The sequence below is a fragment of the Physeter macrocephalus genome, chromosome 13 (genome assembly GCF_002837175.3).
Source record: "Physeter macrocephalus isolate SW-GA chromosome 13, ASM283717v5, whole genome shotgun sequence".
Lineage (NCBI taxonomy): Eukaryota > Metazoa > Chordata > Mammalia > Artiodactyla > Physeteridae > Physeter > Physeter macrocephalus.
The window spans coordinates 66,094,970-66,122,124 of record NC_041226.1 but is presented as its reverse complement, the minus strand read 5'-3'; the positions used below and the strand labels follow the sequence as shown (position 1 = coordinate 66,122,124).

Sequence of the window (27,155 nt, the reverse complement as noted above, 5' to 3'; positions counted from 1 at the left end):
CTCCTTTCTTTTTCAACATGTAAACCAGCTTGTCCCTTCACCTAAGTGCTCAGATCTTAAAACCCTTTGTAAAACCAATGCAATGTATCTAAGTTTTTCCTAAACTATCTGTCAAAAACGCTTTGCTAATCAAGCTAAAACCTAACTAGAGCTAAAAGTAATAGAAGAAAATGGAGAATAACCCCACCCACAAATAAACAAAAGCTTATTCACTTAACTATGAATATATTTTATATTGATTTTCTGAAGTAACTTCATTTTCAATTTCTTTAAACTCCAATACGAAATGCATTTTCCTTCAAGCATAAAAAGAAGCCGTTTTTAACCAGTGTATTACACTGATTTCATAACTGGACTTGGTTTAGACATGTATAAGCAAGTAATCATTTAACTGATTACTTTTTATAAGACTATCAAACCTGAGTTAACTATTGATATAAGATGAGGCATTATAAGTGGTGAATCTCTTACCAAAATATCATATAATTCTTTTCATCTTTATTTCCATATGGAAATTGCATAAATGACCTTATAACAACACTCTTTCTTCAAAGTTTATTAAGTATATTTCAAAACATTTATTACCTTTTTTTCAGTTTGGTACTGCTTAAATGCAGTTGTATAAATAACATGCTCTGCTTTCTCTGTTCAATTTTTCATACCAAAAGTATGAAAAAAAAAGTCACTGTATTTGGATCCTTATTGCACTCTGGTAAGTAAATTTACTTTTCCTCTAAAGAAAATCAAGTATCAGAAGTGAGGCCGACTTTTGTGTCCAGATGATATGGTCAGTGGCAGTGTTACTGAGGAAAGTGAAGAAACTTCCCAGTATAGACTGTGGGATAGAAAGAGTCTGTAGAGAATCACCATGGAAACAGACTGGGAAAGGATAACGCCTACTGTAATGACCTGAAAAGAAAAGAAAGAGAATGCTTTACTGCATGCAAAAACAGAAATTATATTCAATTTATCATGGACCTACAGATACTTTATACATATATAAACTTATATATACTTTATATAAATATATATAGATAAAAAACTGTATCCATCCCATCTTTACTGTGGGTACACTTTGTAAAAGAAATTTTCAATAGGAAAATGAGACTAATGTTCAACTATAATTGTTCAAAAGTAAAATTCCTTTAACAGTTAGTTTATAGATGTCAAAATAAGACACAAAAGAATAATTTGCTAAACCATCTTCTCAGGGTGCATGCACTAAAGAAAGTAATAGGAAAAATCAGACTCCTGGCTAATCTAGTAATAGGTATAAAGCATGCCCCTACCTGAACCCTGAAGGGTGCTCTAAAAGCCCTTTCCGAAATGCTCAAGTCACTTCTCTATTTTTGTAGACTACCTTCCTATTTATTTACCCTTTGTAAATACCTCAGGCTCAAGAAACATTTGTGTGTTCAACCACACACTGCGTTGCTTGTAAAGGGCTCCTGGCAGAACTCCACTTCGAAATGATGGAGTAATTCACCTAAGAAGGTAGGTATCAATACAACCAAAATGTGGCATACTGGAGCACGGCATTCCAGTCTGCAGGCTGTTAAAGCAACTAGACTGACTTTTAGAAAGCTGTCTTGATTTTTAATATTATGTAGCAAAAAATTTTAATCATTTTTTTCTTAATTACAAAGATGTGTTATAAATGTTATAATTTAATTTATAAAACAGTATTATGAAATAAGCTAAAATAAGAATAACAAAAGCTGGGGCTTCCCTGGTGGCGCAGTGGTTGAGAGTCTGCCTGCCGATGCAGGGGACACAGGTTCGTGCCCCGGTCCGGGAAGATCCCACATGCCGCAGAGCGGCTGGGCCCGTGAGCCATGGCGCGTCTGGAGCCTGTGCTCCGCAATGGGAGAGGCCACAACAGTGAGAGGCCTGTGTACCACCAAAAAAAAAAAAAAGAAAAAAAAAAAAGACTACAAAAAACTATTTTGATCATGTATATTATTTACCTTATCTCTTTGGTAGTCATTAAAAATGACAGAAATGCATGCAAGACCTGGATGGCACAAAAACCACAAGATACAGCCCTGAAACAAATGAAAAATAAGTCAAATAAGCGCAGCTATGTCTTTGTTTTTAGAAAGTACCAGATAAATAACATTACTAGCATATTTAGGAGGTCTTGATTGATCTCAATTGGCCTGTACAGTAGAACTTGCAATAAAATGTAGAAATATATTTGCTATTGTTCTGACAATGATATTCTGTTTCTAATCAAATGGGTGTTTTTGGAGTATTTAAAATCTTACATCTTCCTCATACATATATTTTGAGGTTTTGATATATAAGTAACAAACCAATAATTGAGAAAAACAAGGTACAAATGTGTAATATTTCTATAAAAAACAAATAAGAATATACTTTCATATTTGCATATAGATACACAAAGAAATTCTGTAAGAATACACAAAAAACTGATTAGCAGCAGTTACCTGTTTGAGATTTAGTACAAAAGACACAGAATTAGGCGAGTAGGAATGGGAAACTTTTTAACACTATACTTTTCAAATATATATGTTCTATTTTTCCTAGAACATGGCAACATATCCTTTTCCAAAATTAAATTTGAAATAAAATAATAAGTTAATACTAGTAGCTGTTGAAATGCTTGGTATATTGAGGTTATAAGAAAAAAAAACAAGATATAGAAAAATGTGTTCAGTATGCTACTATTTGTATAAAACTGAAGGGAAATATAAAGTAGTATATATATATATTTTTTTGAATTTTTGAATTTTATTTATTTTTTTATACAGCAGGTTCTTATTAGTTATCCATTTTATACATATTAGTGTATATCGTAATATATATTTTAAATTCTCTAAAAAATAAATTAGGAATTAATAGCAGTGAATATATGAGGAGGTGATAACTGCGTAGATGGGAGAGAAGTAAGAAACACGTTTGCTGCTTTTTAAATACTTTTGGATGTTTGAACCTATTCAAATAGTTATATTAAAACATATAAAAATTAAAGTTTAAGAAAAAATTTTTGTACTGTTTTAAACATAGAAGAAAAGAAAAAATTTAGTTTTTAAATACCTGAAGTATATACTAACTTTTGAAACAATAAGCACTACTGTCTCTGGGAAGAATTCCAAAGTGAAATGGCATATCCTTGCCTGTATGGTACTCAGAGGCCTGACATGGGTTCCTAGGGCTGCAGCAGCAGCTTTAAAATGCTCCACATCTGGAATAAAGAAGGAATTTGGCCCTCCGTCTGGAATAAAGAAGGAATTTGGCCCTCCTCCGTCTCAGCCTCATTCTGCTGAGACTGTCAACTAGGGTGGGCTGACCAAACAGCTTATCAGAATGCTGCTTTGAGTTGCCAAGATGATGGGTTACGGATTCTCTCAATCTGACCAAAAAAGTATAACTTTCTAGGAAGGGAGGCTTCTGTAACGTTACTGACTCAACCTGTCTCCTGATCTTTTCCTTTATTAAATGGGTGCAGAAAAAAAATCCCTTTGCCTTTAGATTTCACTAGCATAAGAAGGACACAGCAAGGGGGAATGAAGTAAACATGACCTCACATGGATGCCATGAATTGGCTGAAACATAGTATGAACTCGGCCTCCTGGCTCCCTCCGCTTATGCTGAAGGACAGCTCTTCATAGTTTCTTATAAAACATTGCATAATTCTGGGAGTAACAGTTCATAGTCCATTAATGACTGTTTTTTGAGACATGCAAACTGTATCCTAATATTTTTATTTAAAAAATTCTGATACTACAGAAAAAATGTAAAATCCCTATTGATAAAGAAATTATAATACAGGCAAAACTGACCTGCCAAAGTTTACATGGAAACTACTGCTTCATGAGTTCTGCAAAATGGGGATAATATCATCTATATCTCTTAAGTTGTGAAGATTAAATGATTTGAAGCACATAAAGTACCTGGCACGTAATAAAAGTTTACTAAATATTAGCATATGGTTGCTCCTTAACTTCCCAAGTAAAGCAAAATGAAGTTGATAATGTGAAGAAGTCATTTTCTAACCAAACCCGTACTTTGGCAAAAGTGATATAGAACTCCCTTTTGAGGGTACTTCTTTCCACTGTGATGATCTGGTAGAGTCCACAGCCTAATGACAATGCTAGGCAAATTCTTAAAACAATTAGAAGGATCCCTGCTAAGTTGTGGTTTGAATGGTGGCTGTGAGGACTGGTATCTTCAAACTGTTCCCAAAGTAGCAAAATACTCTGCAAAAAACAATATTATATTTAGAGAAAAAAGTCACGTCTACTTACAATAAAGTATTTTTTTCAACTCTTTTCTATATCCCCTTAACCAGTATATAAACATTCCTAAGAGGCTCTAAGATTTATCAGACTATATAAGGTGTTGATTAATAAAGCACAGGCAGTTTTGCTTCACCGATACCCTCAGCTGGAGAAAAGGGATTGTTATCAAATGAGACCACATACAAGAGATAAAAAATGCTACTGTTACCATGATTCAAGTAAGACATCTCTAATGATGAAAATAAGTCGAAAAGATGAAGAGAATAAATATAAAACTTTCTTCTAAATCTATCTCTTTCTTACTTCAACACCTTATTAGGAATCAAACCGTTCTGCATTCAAGCCCATTATCTCAGGATAAACTTTCAAATATCCCAGGATCTTTTGTAATCCAGAAACTAACAAGTCAGCATTGTTGATTTCAGACCTCATTCTTTTCCCACGGTAACCTCCCTGGGTAAAGGAGAGTAGATTTCCAATATCCATCATAGCATCCAGGGCACAGTTACTTATCCTTATTTGTTTGTTCACCTTTTTTACCATATCGTTACTATCCCAGTGTAAAGCTCGCAAGTTCCTCATTAAGCTGTTCTGTTTACTGCTATTCAGTAGAAATCAGTGCTCACATTCCCTCCACCTTTACCAAACAACAGTCACTTAAATTACGATAATTTTCACCATCACACATGTCAGTAGCCCTCTGTGCTTCCTTCATTTGCCAACTCAGCCTTCAGAATTGGGTCTTCAGTGGCTTCCAAAGAATTTAGGTCAAAACTCCATTATTAAATCCAATTTTAGCCTTTATGGGGTTTACCAGCAACCACTTCCTTTCCTCATTTTCAAATCTTCCACCCTAATTTTACTCCAGCTACCAGTTTTGCTAGGTGAACTCTTTTCTCATCTTGCACACATACATTTCCTTCTTGAAACAAAAATTTGACCTTTATTACAGAAATTCATTCCTCTACGCCAAATTATACCCGTCTGATTCCTTAACTTGCGTTTCTAAACTTAACTCTTTACAACAAAGAAGTGCTATCATAGAACTACCATTTCCTGCTATGTGAGGTAATGGATATGTTAACTGGCTTGATTGTGGTGATCATTTCATAATGTATAAATATATCAAAACATCAAGTTGTATACCTTAAATCTATACAATTTCTATTTTTCAATTATAACCCAATAAAGCAAAAAAAAAAAAAAAAAACTATTTCCCATGATTCACATTTCTACATATTCATCCTCCCATATTTTCACATACGTATGCTAATGCTTGACCTGTGGAATACACCGTACACATTTACGTGATCTCTTGTTGCCTGTCTCGTCCACCTAGTCTGGTTGCTGCTGAGAGTCAGGGCCGTGTCTAATCCATTCTTCACAAATGCTCACATAAACTCTAGGGTAGTGTTATAATCTCAATTTGTATTTGTTTATGATAATGAATTTAAACTGCAATGAAATAATGAAAATTCAATTTTTAAAACAGTTATTGACAAATGAGAATTTAACTTGATATTAACACTACTCTCCATAAATCCTGGATCAAAAACATTAAGTTGGTAGAACTTACCCCTATTTTAATCACCTCTAATTCAGTTCTTTCTCACTAGCCCTCCCCTCCTGGCATTACCTCCTTTTTAAATATCAGTATCTGTGATATGGTCTCTTTCTAAATCAATCATGTAAGTTCAATAAACCTTCACTCAGCATCTAAGGTACTAAAATAAGTACCAGAGGTAGATGAGCACGGGCCTTACCCTTCACTAGTGAGTTTTTCAATTTATTTAATGCATTAAAACTTGGATTATGATGTCCCTTACAGAGCCCAGATGTATATTTCATTTTCATCTATAGCTAATGATGGTCACAAACTCAATACAAATTTTTATGTTTATATCTTTCTTCTTAATTTTTATAAATCCTTTGTACATAGGCATATGGAGATCCTAGAATAATGTCTATAGGTCACTATAGAGAAAAACAAAAAAAAGGCATAGAGGACTCTTCTAAAAGACCAAGTCTGCTTTTGCATTTGTTTTCAAAAACAAGATCCTATTCTTTTTTATTCTACATTTTGTTTTTTCTTTAATCTGATATTCACTTGAATTCTTTCATGTATAAAGTAGATTCTGGCCAATGAATGAATCTCAGATTCATTAACTGACTCATTTAATATTGAGTACTTACTAAGTGTTAGAAAATATGAAAGAAGGCTCTTAATTAGGAAACGAGAATCTAACTGAATATTAAATACACTGCACTGAAAGAATCTGATAGGAAGCTCAGATTCAGGTAAATTACAATGGAATTCTACAATATACATATACCAGCACTCAGAAAATTAACAGGTTATCTACCTATCACTCTTTTTTTCCCCATTTTTAAAAAACTGAAGTATAGGTGATTTACAATGTTGTGTTAGTGTCTGATGTACAACAAAGTAATTCAGTTACACATATATATACAAATTCCTTTTCAGATTCTTTTCCATTATGGTTTATTACAGGATATTGAATACAGTTCCCAGTGCCATACAGTAGGACCCTGTTTATCTATTTTATATATAGTAGTGTGCATCTGCTAATCCCAAACTCCTAATTTATCCCTCCCTCTCCCTCTTTCCCCTTTGGTGACCAGAAATTTGTTTTCTATGTCTGAGAGTCTGTTTCTGTTTTGTAGATAAATTCATTTGTGTCATATGTTAGAGTCCACATATAACTGATATCATATGATACTTGCCTTTCTCTTTCTCACTTACTTCATATATGATCTATCACTCTTTAAATTCATACTTTAAAATGACACAAATTCCTCATGGGTCACAGGTTTCTTGACATGAGATATGTTCAAATTTGCATTTCTCAATATTGCAGAGCAGAAACATTTAGTATCACTACTAACCTGTGTTATGACAATGAACACAGCAATGCCGGTGGACGCAGGAGTAGAGTCCCACTGGAGAGGTCTGCTCTGAGACTTCTTCATTCTGACTATTGTCCAACCCATGCATAGACTCAGAAGTAAGTATAACATTTGAATTTGGGAAGCGATGTCAAAAACTAATGGGAAATGAAAACCAAAGTCAACTGAGTTTTCACAATACAAAGAATTTTATCTTTTTTTCTGGTCACACTGCGCAGCTGCGGGATCTTAGTTCCCCGACCAGGGATTGAACCTGTGTCCTCCGCAGTAAAAGCATGGAGTCCTAACCACTGAACCACCATAGAATTCCCAAATTTTATCCTTTTTGCATTGAGAATATAATTATTTTATTAAGCACAAAAGACAGGCATTTTAAAAAAGAAACTGATGAAATTCAGTAAGAGATATTCATGTATAATAATTCTAAAGAATTAAAATTTTGCCATTAAATTTGTAAACATTTCTGAAAATAGTTAAAACAATAGCAATACTCCTATTTTTAAAAATATATGTGTGTCCGTATCATATCTTTATTAAGGCCAACTTTAAATCTCTTTGTGTTTCTTTTTCTTCTTAGTTTTTCTAATTACAATCTATAACTCACTGCTTATGAAAAGAAACAAATTTTAAATATAACTTCTGCAATGTGGAGACTACTTCTGGGTTGTTAATTTTTTTTGGTGGCTGACCTATAATATGAAGAGTATTTTCTAAACCTATTAATAAGAAATAGCATGACAATAAAACGCAGAGGTGCTGTAACATCCAATTATGTTGGCCCTAGTGTCAGAGTCCTGAAGACGAATGAAGCGCTCCATGCATTAGTGTGATGTGCCACCCGGTGGCCATCACTTACACTGCAGGGGAAGCTGGCTGTGGTAGAAAAGACGCAACGAAACCTCCTGCACCCAGTTCGGTGCTACAAGAAAATAACAAGCAATAATACTTCAACTGCCATGTGTATTCATTTTAGAAGTTCTATTTACTGATTTTTTAAAAAATTATTACTTTTTCATCAGAGTGTATTTTGATGTGGATTTTGGAATAAACGTTGTGATCACAATTCAACAAAATAAAACTTTCTTCAAATTGCCATTTATAACTTTGATATCTATGACTTTTATTTCTTTTATATAAAGATCTTCTTAGAGAAACAGATAAAACTAGCCGTAGTATCAAACTTATATTCAAAGTTACAAGCCAAAAACCTATTAACAATAGACCTTTTCAGCTTTATTTTGCCATATTTTTCTCCAGCTCTGCCACCCAAATTAAAACCGGATACTTTACATTTATGCTTATATACTTGTAATAGCGAATTCTAATACTGAACTGTCACTACACTTTAATGATATAAAGTGTCATGGCCTTTCAGAACAAGCACAGTTTTCTTACACCATAGATTTTAAATGACTGTGATGCTAATTATTTTTATTAAACATTTCACAAATACATATTCAGTTACTTAAAGAAGTTAGCCAAAGGAATATCCCTACATAAGTTGCTAATTAGCAAAAACAAATACTGGGGAGGAGGGAACGTTGATTTTCTGGCTCATTTCTTTACATACTAAGTAATGCACATATTGATATAATACCATAACTGTGAGGGTAGGTAGACACTGCTTATCTGTTCTTCAAAAATAACTAATGTAGATAAAATACACAGATGACACAAAAACCCCATTCTGTGGAATTTGATTAAAAATCTTCTTTAACCAAACCTGTTGTCAGAACTACCAAAAATGATCAACATTGATTTATTGCAGTTTTTTTAAAAAGACTTTTGCTTTTAACTTACCATGAAGATGCCAGACAGCCTAAAACACTGTTTTGTATACAGTAGACACTCACAAAACTTCAAAAGTCCTTGATTTTAGTAACAGCTTTGCTACTGATGGGCCTCTGTGTGCTTTGCCTCTTTGGACCACAATTTCTTCATCTAAAATGCATAAGCTAAATTATTTCTATGCTCTGTCCAGCTTAAAAACTCTAGGATTCTCTTAAACATCCTGAGTCATCTAAGAGAAAACAGGGGTTGAAACCAGGGTTCTAGTAATGTCAAAAAAGGAGAAGCAACTCTTGTTCATGCCCAAGAGGTAAACAGTATCCATCCTCTTCACAAGGAAAAGGAAAGGTTCTAGAAGTTTTAGAATCTTAAAATAGGCAGCAAGATCAGGATAAGTGGGTCCTGAGATGATTATAGAGATTACCATAAGATACCCTATTGAAGAGTGAGGAGACTAGAAGAGAAATATGGAAATATAAGGAAAGTAAATTCTAGAATGTCTTCGTATTCAGAATCTGCCTTTTTAGAGCAAATCTTAACTTGTTTTTCCGGATTGAGAATGGCATATGACCTGATGTCCCTCTAAAATTCCCTTTAAAAAGTCATGATTATAGGAACATTTAGTTTTTCACCATCATACTTAATTGAAAAACTACTTCACAAAAGTTCCTCTTATAAATTAAAGAACAAAGCTGAGAGGTCAGCTCAATTATAGGTATACTCTATGGCTCTGGGTTAGAAATAGAGACAAAGAGTCAAAAAAGGGATGAAAAAGGGGAAAAAAATTTAGCTTTGTGGTCAGAAAATTTGGGTCTAAATCTTGGCTCTACCATTCACTAGCTGACTGACATTTGGGAATGTACTTCCTGTCACTGAGCCCAGATTCTTTATCTGCAAAATAGGGATAAGCATATCTACTTCACTGAGTTTTAATTGAGGAAAAAAATGAGAGAATGTGGGAATCCCCTGGTGGTCCAGTGATTAAGACTTGACCTTCCAATGCAGGGGGTGCGGGTTTGATCCCTGGTCGGGGAGCTAGGATCTCGCATGCTTTGCAGCCAAAAAACCAAAACATAAAACAGAAGCAATATCGTGACAAATTCAATAAAGACTTTAAAAATGGTCCACATGAAAAAAAAAAAAAAGAGAGAATGCATATAAATATGCTCTAAAGACAAAGAAGAGCTACACACACTACCTATTACTAAGAAGAAACTAAATAGGATATGTGGAAACTAAATGTATAATCTTGTTTCCAGTTGAGCTGAATCTAACCAACCTTGGATAAAAAAACTGTATTATGACAAAAAATAATTGACAAAAAAGGAAAACATACAAGAAGCAGATAGCAAGTTTATGTTTTAAAAAAATGCTCAGTAAGATACTCACATTCTGCCAAACTTCCCATAAAAGGTACCCCTATTCCATCTTTGGAGTAACTGAAGAATTGAAGAGGAGAATATTAGCATCAATTACAAATGTGAAAAAAATCATTCATAATCAAAGCAAGCATAATTTTGGTGGACTAATTAGGATTAATTAAAATTAATGATGAACACAGTTTTAATGGTTTTGAGTTACCTGGAGAAATGAATGTAATTAGCGAAAGCTGAACCAGCTTGTAACAGCAATGCAGTTGTCAGAACCTTTAAAACCACGTGCATGGGTCCTCCTTTCTTAATAGCCTGCCACAATGATTGCGCATAAATGCAAGCAATCACAAAGTACACTAGGACTAGGAGGAAAAAGAACTCATGTAACCCTGTGAAGAGAAGAAAGGAACAAGCCAGTTATAGTGTTGGGTTGCTTTCAAATCTTCCCATCAGTATATTTCCAGAACTTGTTTTTTTTTTTTTTTTTTGTGGTACGCGGGCCTCTCACCGCCGTGGCCTCTCCCGTTGCGGAGCACAGGACCCAGACGTGCAGGCCCAGCGGCCATGGCCCACGGGCCCAGCCGCTCCGCGGCATGTGAGATCCTCCCAGACCGCGGCACGAACCCGCGTCCCCCGCATCGGCAGGCGGACTCTCAACCACTGCGCCACCAGGGAAGCCCCAGAACTTGTTTTTTAATTGAAGTCATAGCATTTACTTTTGCAAGAGGAAAAAAAAAGAAGATTGTTGAAACAAATAATTTTCTACTTTAGGATACAGTCTTAACTATAAGAACGCAGACTAAACTGAAGTCAATCTATAAGAAATCATATTGGTCAGGGAATAAGCCCAAAGACTAACCACAAGATCATAGTTTTGGTCAAAACAGTAAATTAAAACAATGATTTCAGCATTCAGTTAGATATGCTTTTTTACCCCCAAAGTGGATTTCTTTTATAAGACGTTTAAAAATAGATTTAGTCAGTCAATAAGAGTTTTATATACCCCGACAATGATTCTCAAAGTGTGAGCCCTGTGCCAGCAGCATCATCACTAGGGAAGCAGTCAGAAAGGCAGATTCTCGGGACTCATCCCATATCTACTGAATCAGAGATTCTGGGAGTGGGACCCAGCATTCTGGTAAGTCCTTCAGTGATTCTGATACAGCTAAAGCCTAAGAACCAAGCTCTGGAATGTATCATAACCTTAAATTCCCATTTGGACAAAGCGTCAAAATACCTGTCATGACCAGGCCTCCTTCTGAAGTAAATGGCATTCAGCTCTGTCAAAGAGGAAAACCTATGGAGACCATGGGACTCCACTCCACAGGTGACTGAAACTAAAACACCTGACCAAGTGGCTACCAATCCAAAGACTAGTCACTGGCCAGCAGCATCACCTGGTTCTCAAAGATACGAAGCCAGTCATGTTCTCTTGGGACGTCAAAGCACAAAACATAGAAAGGATGAGGCAATAGAAACTGGAGTTGAAAAGACTGGATGATGGAGCAGGCCAAAGGAGTCAAACCAGGCCATGACGAAATAACAACTCTGGGTTAGCAGAAATTTTGAATGAGCAGAGGCAGCTGGCTGGTAAAGACAAGAACAGAGTGTATGAATGGGCAGATTTTATATTAAAAATGGTCCCAGTCATTAAGCAGCCTCCAGTTTCTACCAGCAGCTTTTCAGTAGTCTTCACACATCCTCAAGATAAACACCCCCTTTTCTGTGTTACCTGGAATCTTTTGACTGTGTCTTCATTTTTCAGAAATTTCAGAAAATTTGATAACAAACCAGGGGCCAGCTTTGAGTTTAATGGCTTACATGTACTTGGTTACACCTAAACCTAGTCCCTAATATTAGGGCTTTTATATTCTATCTAAATAACACTGGATATCGTGACAGTGGCTATAGCTGTCTCCACTGAATCTGTGGATGAACAGTCTAAACTGTACTCACTTCCATTCCAACTGTGACCCCTGAACCTGCTCCGGCTTCCCATGTGGGATGAACTCCAAACAACAGGCAGAGAAGGGAATACTTACATTGTATGGAAAATAATTTTAGAAAAGTAATCCAGAGGATACAAACAGTAGGAAAAATACTCAATAAACAGTTCAATCTCAATCATGTTTTTGGCATTGTTAGGAGAAAAAGAGAGAGAGAGAGAGAGAGAGAGAAAGAAGTATTTCAGCCACTGGGTGTCTCTCTTGCTCTACGTACATAAATGCTGATTGTCCACTTCTCTAGTCTAGGTGAGAAAGTATGTTTAGACTTCAGGAAGAGAATATCAAATAACAGAATGGGCATATTTTCTTTTAAAATTCCTGATATAGAGACGTATTCTAGCTTTAGAAATAATGGGACAATAAACCTGGGGTTGTTACAGTAATGGAACAAGGCAGAAAATAAGCTAAACATATTATAACTGTGTGTCAGTAGAAGTATGCTATCCTGTGTTCTGAATGTTTTTACCTTTTCTTCTTAGTATAAAGAATTAAATATGGCATTCTATTTAAATTTTTATTTATTTATAATACTTTACAAAATATTCATTACAAGATAAGGTTTCAGACTCTATTAGGTTAGAAATGCACCATGAAAAGAAAATCCCAGACTATTTATTGAGAACCAGAATAATACAGGAGGAAGGCACTTTTGAAAATAAGACACATGACACTAGCAAAAAATGTTTTAGGATTATTGAAGATTAAATGTATCTTCCATAAAAAGCTAACACGGTAACCAAAAAATTATTTCATTGAGATAATATATTAAATAACTTGAACTAGGACATTTGTCCTACACTTTGCTCATTGCATTTTGCATAAACTATTCCTACCTTGACCCTGATACTTTAAAGATAAAACTCTGGGTCTGCACTCAAGTGTTCTTTTAAATAAACCACCTCTAGGAAAAAAAGTCTGTTTCTTTTTTTCTCTTCAATCAACTTTACTTTTGTTCTGCCACCAACCTTCACAGGCAAGTAATCTATGTTCACCTTGTAAAACAGGTGGATACTAGGTATTAAAACTTACCTTTACACAAAAGAAGAAAAACACTCTTAAATGAGCATGCAATAGGTGACAAACACTTATGTTACAGGGGAATGAGTAGATTTTAAGGCAAACTTAACTGGAAGAAGCACTGGCAAAATTCAGTAGGAAGAAAACTTCCAGGACAGCTTTAAAAAAATTCAGCTCCGGCTAAATGACGGGAGATGGGAGGAAAGAGGGTAAGAAAAGGAGAGAGTCAATGGGTCATGGGGCAACCCCAGAACACTCTCGCCTACCTGTGACGCTTGCTGCCTCGGAACCCCAACGTCCAGCCCACCCTCAAGGGTCTCAAGACAAATCCTGATTAGTCTAAATCAATTAGAGAAATTCCAAGATTCCCCTTTCCCAAAGAGGTAAACCTAACCCTTTACTTCGACATGTTGGTTTACCCATATCACCTTTCTGATACCTTCACTTACATTTCTCTTATGATGTTAGACAACAAGGTCATGTGTCGAGTTCTGGCCAATGAAATGAGATAAGGGAGCTTCTGGGAAAGGTTTCCTTGCTCTTAAAAAAGAGACACTGAATTTTGCCATTGCCTAGATGTATGGCCCAAACTGCCGCAGTTAACTTTGAATATGAGGGAGCTGACAAAGCTGACAGTCAGAGGATAACAGGGTAGGATAATGCTAAATAAACTAGCCTGAAGAAGCCTCAGAAATTATTGTTACGTAAGAGAATTAATTTCCTTATTGTCTATACCACTTGCATTAGAGTTTTCTGTTACTTTAAGTTACAGAGTCAAAGGTAAGATCCAACCCATTATCTTTCAGGATAATGGAGGAGAAAAGGGAACAAGAGAAAATAATAAACATATCTGGGATCTTCAGAACAGTGAGATGGCAGGTGTAATACCATTCCAGGTGTAATACCATTCCAACGAAAACCAGTCTACTTTAGACAATAATGCTTTAATTCTTGGGATTCTGAGTACTTCTTCTTTTGGTCTCTACCAATCCAAATACAGTTAACAAGGATCCTAATTTTTTAAGAGGTAGTTTTATTTTATTCTACCTTGAAGCATGATATCCCTATGTAGTATTTTGTCAAGTAGCATCAAACTTGCCTTAGTCTACATTAAAAAAAAAACAACCCCCAAACAAAAAAACCTAAGTCTGTAAAATACAGGACTAACTAAAGTCTCGCAGATATAAAATACATAGTTGGTTTGAAAGAAAACAAACTGTAAGATTTAACCAGAGTAGCATATAACATTAATTGTAGCTTTTTGCACCAGGTTATTCTAATTCAAACCTCTAAGATACATGTTTTAGCAGTCAATTCTCAGTAAAAAGCATAGCAAATCAATTTTCTCTACTCAGGGCAGAAAATTAGTCAAATGAAGAAAAGTTTCTAAAATGAACTAACTGGGAATTCTTCCCTGGAAACAAATTCTATACCCGAGGCTACAGAATAGGAAGAATCCCTCTTAAGGCTCTACATTGAAACCAACACATTACCAAAACAATGTGGAATATGGACTTTTAGCTAAGTGGTTCTGCACATTAGAATCAACTTCAGAGCTTTGACCAACTACAAATGCCTGGCTTCCACTCCAAAACCAAGTCTATCTCTCAGTCTCTGGGGGTGGACATCTGTATTTTTTCCAAAGCTCTCCATATGCATACACAGTGACAGGTTGAGGACCACCGATTTAGACTTCAATGTAGAATTAATCATATTTTAAGCATTTAAATAATAAAATGATGTGATCCTTGGAAATTATGCCAGCCATCTAGCAATGAATACTTTTGAGTACTTATGGCACTTTTTAATAATCAATCCCTACAGATTAGCCTTGCACAGAATCCCATGCTTAATGAAAATCCCTATTATAGTGAAATTTTTTCCCTCATTTAAATACTCTTGGTGACGTGACCAAAGTAACTCTCCCCATTCTAGTATAAGAAAGACAGATTTTAGACATACTATAAGTATCAAATCAAAATCAGTCGCAGGAGAAGACAGGTCAAAAGGAGTCAGGACTAAGAACTGAGTCAGAATGGTTAGTGGGAACCCTAAAGAAAAAGCTAGCCATAATTCAGGGTGTTGAAAAAAACACTAGAAGATATGGGCAAGGTTCAGGATGAGCCAGGGTAAGGGTGACTGACATTCAGTAGTCCAAGCACGGCACAGGGCACAAATGTCATTACTTTATGGCCTAGGGTCAAAGTTCAGATATCAAACTGGGAATGAGGAAAGAGTCCAGAAATGAGAGCCTAGATAAGGAGGCAAGAAGAAGTATATCAGGATCCAGTGAGTCTCATGGATCCGTACAATAAATAAAACAACCTCTTGAGCCTCTACCCTCCTGCCTGAAGGCAGGAGGGGGAAGGGCTACTAGATGTGGACCCCACTAGAGGCAGTAGGGTTTGCATGTACAGTGACTACAGAAGAGCATTACTTCCTGCTGAAGCCTGACCAGTCCTAAAGATAAGGGTCATATGAAATAATGAAGCCTTATAGTTAAAAGAAACCTTAAAAGCAAGTTAATCCAACCACCCATCCAATGCTATCACTAGACCTGGGTTTCATCAATGCCTTACCAAACTATGTAAAATAAATGTCAATATCTCTTACTAAGATAAAAGAAATGGTAGGACACAATTAACTTTCAATAATGATTTACATTGATCCAAAATAGTATCAAGTGAAATTTAACCTTTACATTCATTTGCATTCAAAAACAATTATGTCATTTCCTTCACAGAAAAGACCTTTAGAATGAATTATTTTAAAATGTTTAGGGGGCTTCCCTGGTGGCGCAGTGGTTGAGAGTCCGCCTGCCGATGCGGGGGACGCGGGTTCGTGCCCCGGTCCGGGAGGAACCCACATGCCGCGGAGCGGCTGGGCCTGTGGGCCATGGCCGCTGAGCTTGTGCGTCCGGAGCTTCGCAACGGGAGAGGCCACAGCGGTGGGGGGCCCGCATACCACACACACACAAAAAAAATAAAATAAAATAAAATAAAATGTTTAGGACCCCATTCTGTCACTATGTAAGTATTTTCTCAAACTAAAGGATATTTAAAAAAAAGTTTCTTTCTTCATACATTAAGTTACTTGTGACTTATTGTTTATAACACAAGCTCCTTGAGTTGCTTTTCTAGCTGTGGCAATTTACATTTTGAGCTTAACAACTGGTTTAGTCTAATGTGGCCTCAACTCCTGGCCTACCTCCACCCACCCACCTTGATGGCAAATGTAATGCAATGGGATTGAATTTTTCTCTAAGCAGATTGACTCTTCCAAGTGGGTAATGAACTCATGAAGAGGTAAACCCCTAATCCTTTTCTTTGACAGATGGCCTAGAGATTTTAGTTTTCATTCTGACATGTTAATTTACAAATCCATAATACGTTATAGCATGTCCACCATTAATCACAAGAAGTCATTCATTTCTGTTTGGGCTAGGAATTCACTTCAGTAGGGCAGAACATAAAATTGTGTCAACCTAAAATTTTGATGAAATACTTTATGGGAGTAGATTTGATTTTGGAAAGTTTTATCAATTTTGATCATTTCAAAAATGGTTGCAATCTCCAATGAAGGCAACCCCTAAATATGTTCAATCAACCTAGTGAAGGACAGCTATACAAAGTAGTGGAGTTTCTATCTCACTTAATCATTGGGTTACTAGTTTAGACTGCTCAGTTTCTTAACATTTTTCTGTTTATAAAAATAAAGCTAGCTTATCGTAAAAACAAAAAGATTTAGAATGTAAAAACTAAAAACTATCCATAATTCTACCATCCAAAATATGGAAACAATCTATTAATATTCTTGTACTTCTTTCTGTTTATTCTCTGCATTTTTTAACACACTTGAAACCATACAATACAAAATTTCCAGTTCTGCTTTAAAACTTAATAGTACAGCTGTTACAATTCTAGAAGAAGATTTATTTAACCATTTGTCTACTGTTGGACACAAGTTGTTTTTAATTTTCAGTATTCTAAAAACACAACATGAAGATACTTGTGCATAAATCTTTTTCTGTATTTAGGACATATATTTAAATACATATTCTTACCAGATTCTCCAGCACTGAAATGATCAAATGGATTCCCTTCAGCATCCGGGTTTAGTAACATCATTTCAAATGGGATATCTTCCACCTGAGAATTCTCATTGTCCTCTTTGCATGTATACTTGTCTGCATAGAACACGTGCCACGTTTGTGGATATGGAATCTGAGACACTGTCAGATTATGTTCAGTCTGATTCATGGCTACTTTAAAGAGAAAAAATAGCACTTTCAAAGCAAAATTCTCAAATGTATTCATTGTTTTAGTCACATAATCAATTTGAAATTAGAATTCTTCTGTTTAGTTCTTATTGTCTCAGTAGTCCAAGCCCTGATGTAGTATTGGAATAAGTTCTGTAAGTCATAAAGCAGGTAAAAATAATGTATTTTAACCAACCAAAGAAATCACTATAAAAGTTCTATGAAATACCACAAATGACTAGAATAGTTTCACTGAAACTCTGAATTTCAATTTTAAGTATTTTCAAAGTTTTCAAGTGAGCTAGCAACACTAAAAATTTTTTTGTTGTGGTGGTAAAATGTACACAATACAAAAGTTACCATTTTAACCATTTTTAAGTGTACAGTTCTGTATTAAGTATATGCACAATGCTGTGTAAGCATCATGGTAACATTTCTGAAAATTACTTGAGTTAAATTTAAAATGGAGCATTCAACTTTGGAAATTATTATATCTAAAAACTATGACTGACAAACACCTTCAAAAGATTTTCCAAAATCTCTTCCTGATTGGTTATTCTTTAAAAAGGTACTAAATGTAGAAAAATAGAAGTTACAGGAATATGAGTTGTTATACTGGGTCACATCTATATAGTACGTTGGGCTGGGGTGGGAACTCATGAACGTTGGCCTCACACAGACCTGTGCTTGAATCCTGGCTCCAATACTTACCTTCTATATGACTTTGGGCAAGTTACATAAGCACTGACACTCACTTTCTTCATCTGTAAAATGAAGATAACACAGCAAAGAGCTGATGCAAGGACTAAGTTATATGAGTCACTTAACATGGTTATCTGTCATACAGTAGTTGCTGAATAAAGGTTAATTGTCCTTTTCCTTTATTTAAAATATGGTGATTATACCAATAAGTGGTTCTTAATCCAGGGTAATGCTATTCCTCTGAAGGGCATTTGAAAATGTGTAGGGACAGTTCTGTTGTCACAGCAATTGTTCTCAACTTCAAGATACTTGAAGCGGGGCTGTGCTAAACCTCATACAATCCAAGCTTACATGACAAAAACCTGTTCTGCCCCAAATGCCAGTAGCACCCCCTTAGAGAAACACTAAATGATGTCTAAGATCCCTTCTCGATCTAAAACTATGCTTCTGACCTAAGAGAAACTCACTACTACCATGAATGTTGTAGGAAAGTGGCGTCTCAAACACTATGCATAATAAAGACAATGGAAGAGTTAGAGAAGCAAGTCTTACTAATCATATTCATTACTTAACCTCTCTAAATTTCTTTCTTCAGTAGTAAACTTAAGATACTTGCCCTATCTGACTCAGAGTTCTTGTGAGGAGCAAATGAGACAGTATATGAAAATCCTGTGTGAAGAGTCTGATTCTCTATAAAGTAGAGTATTCTTAAAATATATGATTATGTTGGGTACAATTCCCAAGTCTAGACTGCCCCCACTGCATGCCAGTTAGTCTTGATCTTTTCCTCAACTGAAAAAACGAAACTTTTTAATAAATAAAATACATTTCTTGAGATAACTGTGGAAATTTGTATATGGAAGAGATTTTAGAGGTTATTCTGAAAATATTCATTTTCTTAGATGCAGTAATGGTATTATTATGGTAATGGTAATGGTTATGGAGAAGAATGTTCCTTACTCTTATACGATGTATGCTGAAATACGGTGAACTGCTCAAGGCACCCACAGCTTATTTTCATTTCAGTTAAAAACAAAAATCACACACATACAAACATAAAGCAAATGTAACAAAATATTATTGATAAAATTATTAAATCTAAGCCAAGGATATACAGATGTTGGTTGTACTATGCTTTCAACTTGTATGTATAATCGAAAATTTTCCTAATAAAAAGTTGGAGAAATATTATTTATACGTTGTCTTTATAAATGACATGCAGATTTATCTTGTCAGAATTCAAATTTTGAGGACTTAAACTTTACATTTGGGAATTTCATTAATAGTAGTTAAATTAGACAAGACGATTTTGTTAAGAATACCACAGCATTGTTTTTTTGGATATCTTAATTTAGCTGACATTTATACTGTTTTTCTTACTGCACAGCTTCTAGAAAAAAGTAGCAAAGACTCTAGTTTCTCTAGTTTCTGTTAAATGGATGACCTTTAATAAGAATTCAATATATGATCAATAGCAGCTCAGAAATAAGGCTTTTGAAATGTGCAGCTCGAAATTATGTAATCTGGACTTCATTATATAAAGGCTTTGCTGTCTTGAGGTTTTATCACTTGCACTTTTTCTCTTAGATAAAACAATATAAAAATTTAACTATTGTATTTTCACCAATACACTTTTTGATGTTTCATTTTAATTATGTAGATCTACATCAAATAAAAACAAAAGTGTGCTTCATAAAGTGATACTGGCCTTAGTTTTTGTCTTGCTGCCTTTTTCAGTATGCCTAGGAAATAAGCCTCTTGACAAAACTGCATGTTCATTGTTTTTGAAACAAAAGACTACAGCACAGCACGCTTATTGTGTGCTGATGTAATGAGTACCTCACATATTAACAAAACTTGAACTGCAGAGAATGGTGTTGAAAGGCTAATCACCCAATAATATTGTAAAAGGAAATGAATACTGCTAACAAAATTACCCAGAATAATAAAATACTAACACCTTTAAGCGATTTATACAATATACCAAATGTACAAGAGGAAATATATGCATATGATGTAAAAAGATAATACTGAAAATGTTTTATATACAAAGTTACATTTAATTCTTATAATCTGACAGCAAATTTTTTTGCATATAAACTCATCATTTTCTGTGCATTTAAATACCTTCTTTGTTTGCTTTAAAAACCTACAAAATAGTTTTTATCATTTAAAAAAATCTGATGTTTTATGACATTACTGAAAGAGAAAAAAGCAAAAAGACTGAAAAATAATTTCTCAAACATTAATTTGGGAGAATGTACAATCACAAGCAACATTCAACACTGAGATTTTTCAAATCTACTCATCTTTTCATAGTTTACAGCAGCAATAAGGTTTTACATAGGAGTTAGGCATAGTTAATGGGCTCATCACCAAGGAGGTGAAAGGCTATTAATTCTTAAAAGTCTCATTAATGGTCAGGAAACGAGAATTATTTCTATAAGGAATTATTTTCAAATACGTGATACTACTACACTGTCATGAATTTAAGGATATGCTTTTTGTTTCAATGCATCAAAGCTTCTAAATGACAATATACTATAAATATGAAAATAATATATAAAAGTTGGAGAATACAGATTTTGTTAAGACTTGGCTTTTGTTAAGGGAAAAAGAACTGATTACATATGTAGAAGGTGATATATATGTCATTAGCACTTAATTTATTTCAGACCTCCAAATTTAACAAAAAATCTTCATTCCTCAAAAATTCCAGTTTCCTGAGATCTTCCGTTCCAACAGTTCCAAAGAATACCCTTGCACTTACGAGTAGGGAAGAGGAAGGGAAAACAGAAAAAGAAACAACAGCAAGAGGCTTTATAAATTATAGCTCTCTACATACACAACTCCACCTAAAGAGTCATAATTAGAATCACAGCATTTTAGGGCTTTTAGGAAGCTTAGAGAAAGCTAGTCCAACCTCCTTGTTACACAGATAGGTAAAGTGCAGCTCAAAGATAACAAGATCTTGTTACAAGTTACCAGCAGTGATTCTCAATTTAGGTGTGGTTGCAAAAGGCAGCAAGTCTCTCTATATACGTAAGTTCTGTGACTGAAGGTATTTGACTGATAAAAAAATTATGTTTTTGCAAGTGTATATAGTATATGGTATAATACTGATCATGTAATATAAGAAAACAAATCGATTCCTGTGGCTCAAAGCTTTAAACTGTCTGATAAGTTACTATTTCATTTAATTTCACTTTATTTTATTTGGCCGCGCCAAGTCTTAGTTGCGGCACTCGGGATCTTCCTTGACGCACGTGGGATCTTTAGTTGCTGTGTGCAGGCTTCCATCTAGTTGTGGCCTGTGGGTTTTCTCTCTCTAGTTGTGGTGCGCAGCCTCAAGAACACGTGGGCTCTGTAGTTGAGGCAGGCGAGCCTCTAGTTGAGGCACTTGGGCTCAGTAGTTGCGGCGCGCGGGCTTAGCTGCCCCGCGGCATGTGGGATCTTAGTTCCCCGACCAGGGATTGGACCCACGTCCCCTGCATTGGAAGGTGGATTCTTTACCACTGGACCACCAGGGACATCCCTGATAAGTTTTTAATAGAGAAAGAAAAAGACTTTGAGGTGCGAAGTACAAAGCAAACGACCTACTAACCAAAAACCCCTCAAGCACTAAGTTCCATGACAATTCATCCTACAAATACTTAGTCAACGCTTAACTGAGCACTAGTGTATCATAAATTCTCACTCATAGTACCATGTAACTAACATTCATAGTCCTTATCACAATAGCAGTTTCACATTTATTCACAGTGATCTTATTTATACCCTCAGCAGCCTTAAGGACTGTGAGAGTGTCAGTATTTTGGTCCCTTGATTTATCACTAGTGCCTAGCATAGTACTGGAAGTGCTGTGAATGAATGAATGAATAGACCAAAAGAGCCCTGCTGCTCTCACTGATTGATTTTATAACAAATAAATAAAATGTAAACTTGTAACTAAAATAAATGCTGTGGAGGAAAACAACAGGCTATAAAAACTCAAGTGTTAACTTAGTGGATGGAGGAGCCAAAGAGGAGAAGGAAGAAAAAGCAGAGGAAAAGCCTGTGCAAAGGCCCAGGGTGGCACTGAAAGAACACCTGCACTACAAATAAAACGAGGCCGAAGGGGGCAATGCTGTGAGATGAAGCTGGGGTTGGCGGTAAGCAACAGCCAGACTCGGATGGCTTTGCTGATCAGATTAAGGAGGGCCGTGTTTGTCCTAGAGCAGTAGGAACCCACTGAAGTACTGAAGGGCGTGGTGAGGATGTGAAAGTGACACGATCAAACCTGCTATTCAGAAGAATCACTCTGACTCCAGAGGGGGACCAGCATAGCTGCAGTGGCCAGGTAGGAGCTACTGCAATAGTACAGGCGAGAGATTACGGCAGCCTGGAATAACATGGTGGGGTTAGAGATGAAGAAAAGTAGATGAATTCAAGAGATACTGAGATGTAACTTACGAAACAAGAAGGGGACAGAGAGGTCAAAGAGGACGGTGTTGGAAGACTCCTTGGTTTCTAGCTTATCCCCTAGACAGATGGTGGTGCCAGTTCCTGAAACAGGGAACACTGGAAGAGGACCAGGTTTGGATGGGCAAGGTGGTTGACATTATGAGAACTGGGAACAGAAGGCTAGAACTTTTTATACATATGTGGAACACCTAGATGATTACATTGGTGTAGAAAGGAAAAGAGAATTGATAATGAGCATTTGTATGAATTTCCCAGGTAAGTTCTAAAATTCAGGGTTGAGGTAAATAACTTTATGTAACTGTCTCTCTGATATCTGAATCCAGTCATTCAGGCTTCTTCAGCATACTGTCAATGCCATCTCACAAACCTAGACAAAAGAGCCCCACAATGGGTGGCAATGACTGGGGACTTGTACTCTTATCCCGACTCAGGTTATGAGGGAACCAGACAGCTGCTAAGACTAAGAAGACTGGATGTTTAGAAATGGCAGTGCTTTACTGACTAGACTGAAAGAAGAGTCAGAGACTCATCATTATGCGGAACATGGTAGGGGAAATACAGGGGGGAAAGGGGAGAGGGATAATTCCTATTTTTTTCTCATGGATCTCATATTCCTAATTAACAACCAGTTAACTTCCAAGGGGTAAAATGGGTAGCATGGCATATGCTCTTCATTTCTATATTAAAAAGATCTGCACTCACTCTGGGTGGCAAACACCCTAATGCATGGGACAGTGTTGATGAGAATGGAAGAGCTCAAGAATTCAGGCAACTGGAATAATAAAAGTAGATCCTCACCAGAGGCAAACCTAGAGGTTTACAAATGATGTGCGGCTGGTATATTTTAAAATGACACATTGTGTCACCATATGACTTGGTCCTGAGTCCCAATAACATGTTGCAAAACAGCATCACTTGGACTAAATTATACAATTAACTGAGATAATGCAAGATTAGTGTTCAGCTCAGTGCTACCAGCTAATAAGCATTCAACAAATGTTATCATTTACTCCATGCTGCCACTTGGTCAAAATATATCTGCCATATTGGTATGAATTATATGACCTGTGAGAAGTCTGAATGTAGGAAAGTACACCTTTATAAATTATCTGGATATTTTTTCAAATATTTTGAATAAGAGGGGAAAAAGGCATTCTATCTTTTGATCAAGGAAAAATTAGTTTCCTTAAACTTTAGCTTAAAATGTACTCAACAGACTGTGATATGTGCTGTGCCATGAAACATCTAGATATGTAAATACTATACTCCTGACATTAAGGAAGAAAAAAAATATACATAATGATCAAAGAAAAAAGGATATACTCACTTGTCAACTGAGCTTTGGATAATTTTTCACTACAACCATAACCGTGACCGCTTTCCTGCAGCTTTAGCCATTCCTGGGCTTGGAACAGGTAGAGTTTAGCTTCCTTTCCAATGGCTACTGCTATGTCATTGATTCTGACACAGAGAAGAGCATGGTCACCTGGACATTAGAACAAAAATCATCAACTAGTTTGGTCTTGTATGGAACTGAGACGGTAGGACAATTCAATACCTCTATTTATCAAAATGGGAATTAAAAGAGCACAGTTTTTCTTAAATCTCATTTTAGCTAGGTAGGTCACATTAGAATGACCATCCCATTCAGATGCAAGTCAAGAGATTATTCACATTAATTATCCAAAACAATGTGTGGTGTTTCCTTATACTTCAGCTGATAACTCATGGTTTTTCACTTAATAAACAGCCACTTCTGTATGTAGACATTCACTGTGATAGAATTTTGCCTCATTTTACAACCAATCCACATCTTTTTTTTTTTTTTTTTTTTTTTTGCGGTACGCGGGCCTCTCACTGTTGTGGCCTCTCCCGTTGCGGAGCACAGGCTTCGGACGCGCAGGCTCAGCGGCCATGGTTCACGGGCCCAGCGGCTCCGCGGCATGTGGGATCTTCCCGGACCGGGGCACGAACCCGTGTCCCCTGCATGGGCAGGCGGACTCCCAACCACTGCGCCACCAGGGAAGCCCCACTCCACATCTTTCACACTTGCCTATAAACTATCCATAGAAATTTCCTGCCAAAGTTTCTTTTGTTTTTTAATATAACATGGCTGCTAATATTTAATTATTCTTTTAATATAAAAAACAAAAACATCTTATAGCAAGAAAGGTTAAATAAATGAGTTTTGTGGTAGACCTGATACAAAATTTGACATTTGTGACTTTTACAAAGGAATTTTCAGAACAATATGTGTTGTAAGACAACTATAGAATGAGCCTTGTTGCACACAGCAACTACATTTAAGGCCCAGGAGAGAAATAGCAAAAAGTAGTTGCCTCTAGGGAAAGGGACTCTGGGTGAGGAGAAGGGAAACAGGACTGTTTTTTCATCTGAAGATCTTTTTATTCTCCTGTTTCTGTTGTTTTTACTATTATCACTTTGACTAAACATTTTAAATAAATTTAAAGTTATAGTGTGTATCAAAAACTGTTTAAGTCTCTGATATAAACTAATTATGTTATAAATTATCAACAGCCTTAAAAGTGACTCTAAAGCCCTATTAACATCTTAAATCACATTCTGAATTAGAGTTCATATTTCAGTACTGTATGGTCTTAGTATTATTATTTTCCTGAATTCGAATTCACTGAAAATTGGTAATAGTAAAATACACACACACAAAAGAGAGAAAGTGTGTATGTTAATATACTTGGAACACTCTATTCCTCAGTCTTACCTGAGAAATCTGGATATACTACATGTTTCTCCTCTATGTTTATCAGGTAATCACCATGAAATATCAGGGTTGTCTAAACCTGTCTGGGAGTCACGAGTAACAAGCCATGTCACAGCTTCCATACATGCCAGATAGTCTGGTACTGTCCAGACTGTACCATTTATTGTAGTGACATTACTATCACTGTCAATAGTCAAAGTATAGTTACAGCCAGTTGATTAGTAACTGAAAATGTTACCTAAAAAAATAATAACACTCTCGAGTTTCTTCTTCATTCACCCAAGGTCTACTCCACAATAGATTTTGTTAAATGGATTGCATCTCCTTTTCTCAGTTATTTTTAAAACTTCAGATTAAAAATAATAAAGTTTCCCTTCCCTTCACACCAATTCCGTAATTCAATACTTTAAATTTCTTTCCCAACCAATTAGCTTCCTGTTTTTATTACCTTCTCCTAAGAATCCTCTCTAGGACAGTATTCTGATCTTGCATATTTTAATGCTAAAGACTCTATGAATCAAGAATCCTAACCTCATCAAAGCAAATAATTATTTGAGATATAGTAGTAGTCAAATTAAGTAGTATATACCAAGAAAAACATTCAAATTTTGAGGGTGCAAATAAAGCAAAAATTAGAAGGAATGCAGATTCATTCATTGAAGAATTATGGATTCTTGAGGGAGACCAGAAGGGAAGACTCGAATGCAATCTCATTTCAGAAGGGCCACAGAGGATACAAATAATGAAGCTCCAGGATACACTTGCACGCATTTGTCAAGTTAATTCTAGGCCTCGTGGTCCACAGTAAAGCTACTCCTTTCGTAGGGAGGTAATCAAACTGTCCCAGCAATTGTGACAACTAGCTTATCAGGTGCTTTGGGGGGAGGGGTGGGTGATTCCAAAACCTCTCTGCCGCAAGTAGGTTTTAGCAAACTGATCTTAAGACAAAAAGAACAAAACCCAGGAAATCTAAGTTCTGGGACTTCACGAATTACGGTGCCTCAGTGTATACAATCAGGCTGAGAACGGACCGAGCAAAGGATGCTTCTTTGGGCGAAGGATCTCGAACCTAGCAGCAGGAGAGTCATCAGCACTTTCGCTAGGACGAGGAGGACTGGGGAAACGGTCTTTTAGGTGCAGAATACAGCCACTAACCGGGGGAGGTGCTAACAAGAATCTGGGGAGCAGCAACACAGGGGCTGGCCATAAACGCACCCCACGATTCCGGGAAGCTGCGATGGGGGCGGCTGCCGGCCACGCGGGAAGCGCAGGTGAGCTGGGTGAAGTCCCCAGCCTCGCCGCCGCCGGCTCCCGGCTCCCCACGCGAGGCGGGGAGGGAGGGGCCGCGGGATGGGCCCACGAGCCTTCATCCCTCTCCCCGCCCCCGCACCTACCGTGGAACTCGAAGTGGCCGATGCTCTGGCCCTGAGCGTCTCGGGCCGCGGCGCTGCTGAAGCTGCCTCGCAGCGTCTTACCCTGGCTGCCGGGTGGCCACCAGCAGCAAGTGAGGGCCACCGCCAGCAGCCGCAGCCCCCCCATCCCCGCCTGCTGCTCGGCACCCACACCCCTGCCCCTAACCGCCTGTGGCCGCGGCCCCACGTCTACAGCGCGAGA

General features: G+C 36.6%; 1 protein-coding gene across 2 annotated transcripts; it reads right to left on the bottom strand.

The window, feature by feature from the left end:
- Positions 1 to 596: 596 nt before the first annotated feature.
- On the bottom strand, positions 597 to 27,155 carry GPR180 (G protein-coupled receptor 180). 2 transcript variants are annotated; one of them, XM_007101743.4, is made up of 9 exons: positions 26,936 to 27,155; positions 24,129 to 24,287; positions 17,441 to 17,641; positions 10,563 to 10,743; positions 10,371 to 10,420; positions 7,173 to 7,330; positions 4,032 to 4,223; positions 1,968 to 2,045; positions 597 to 909 (listed from the first exon to the last, which is right to left on the bottom strand). In XM_007101743.4, exons 1-9 carry the CDS (start codon positions 27,078 to 27,080, stop codon positions 751 to 753), a joined length of 1,323 nt encoding a protein of 440 aa, XP_007101805.1. In that variant the 5' UTR covers positions 27,081 to 27,155; the 3' UTR covers positions 597 to 750. The 2 variants fall into 2 exon arrangements, with proteins under 2 accessions (XP_007101805.1, XP_007101806.1); XM_007101744.4 differs by having other exon boundaries at positions 17,441 to 17,638; positions 26,936 to 27,150.

Coding starts and splice junctions, on each gene's coding strand:
- GPR180 (XM_007101743.4), bottom strand. CDS start 27,080: ATGGGGGGGCTGCGGCTGCTGGCGGTGGCCCTCACTTGCTGCTGGTGG. Junction 10,744..17,440: donor TTTCAGTGCTGGAGAATCTG/GTAAGAATATGT, acceptor TTCTCTTCACAG/GGTTACATGAGTTCTTTTTC. Junction 2,046..4,031: donor TCTATATCACTTTTGCCAAA/GTACGGGTTTGG, acceptor CATTTGTTTCAG/GGCTGTATCTTGTGGTTTTT.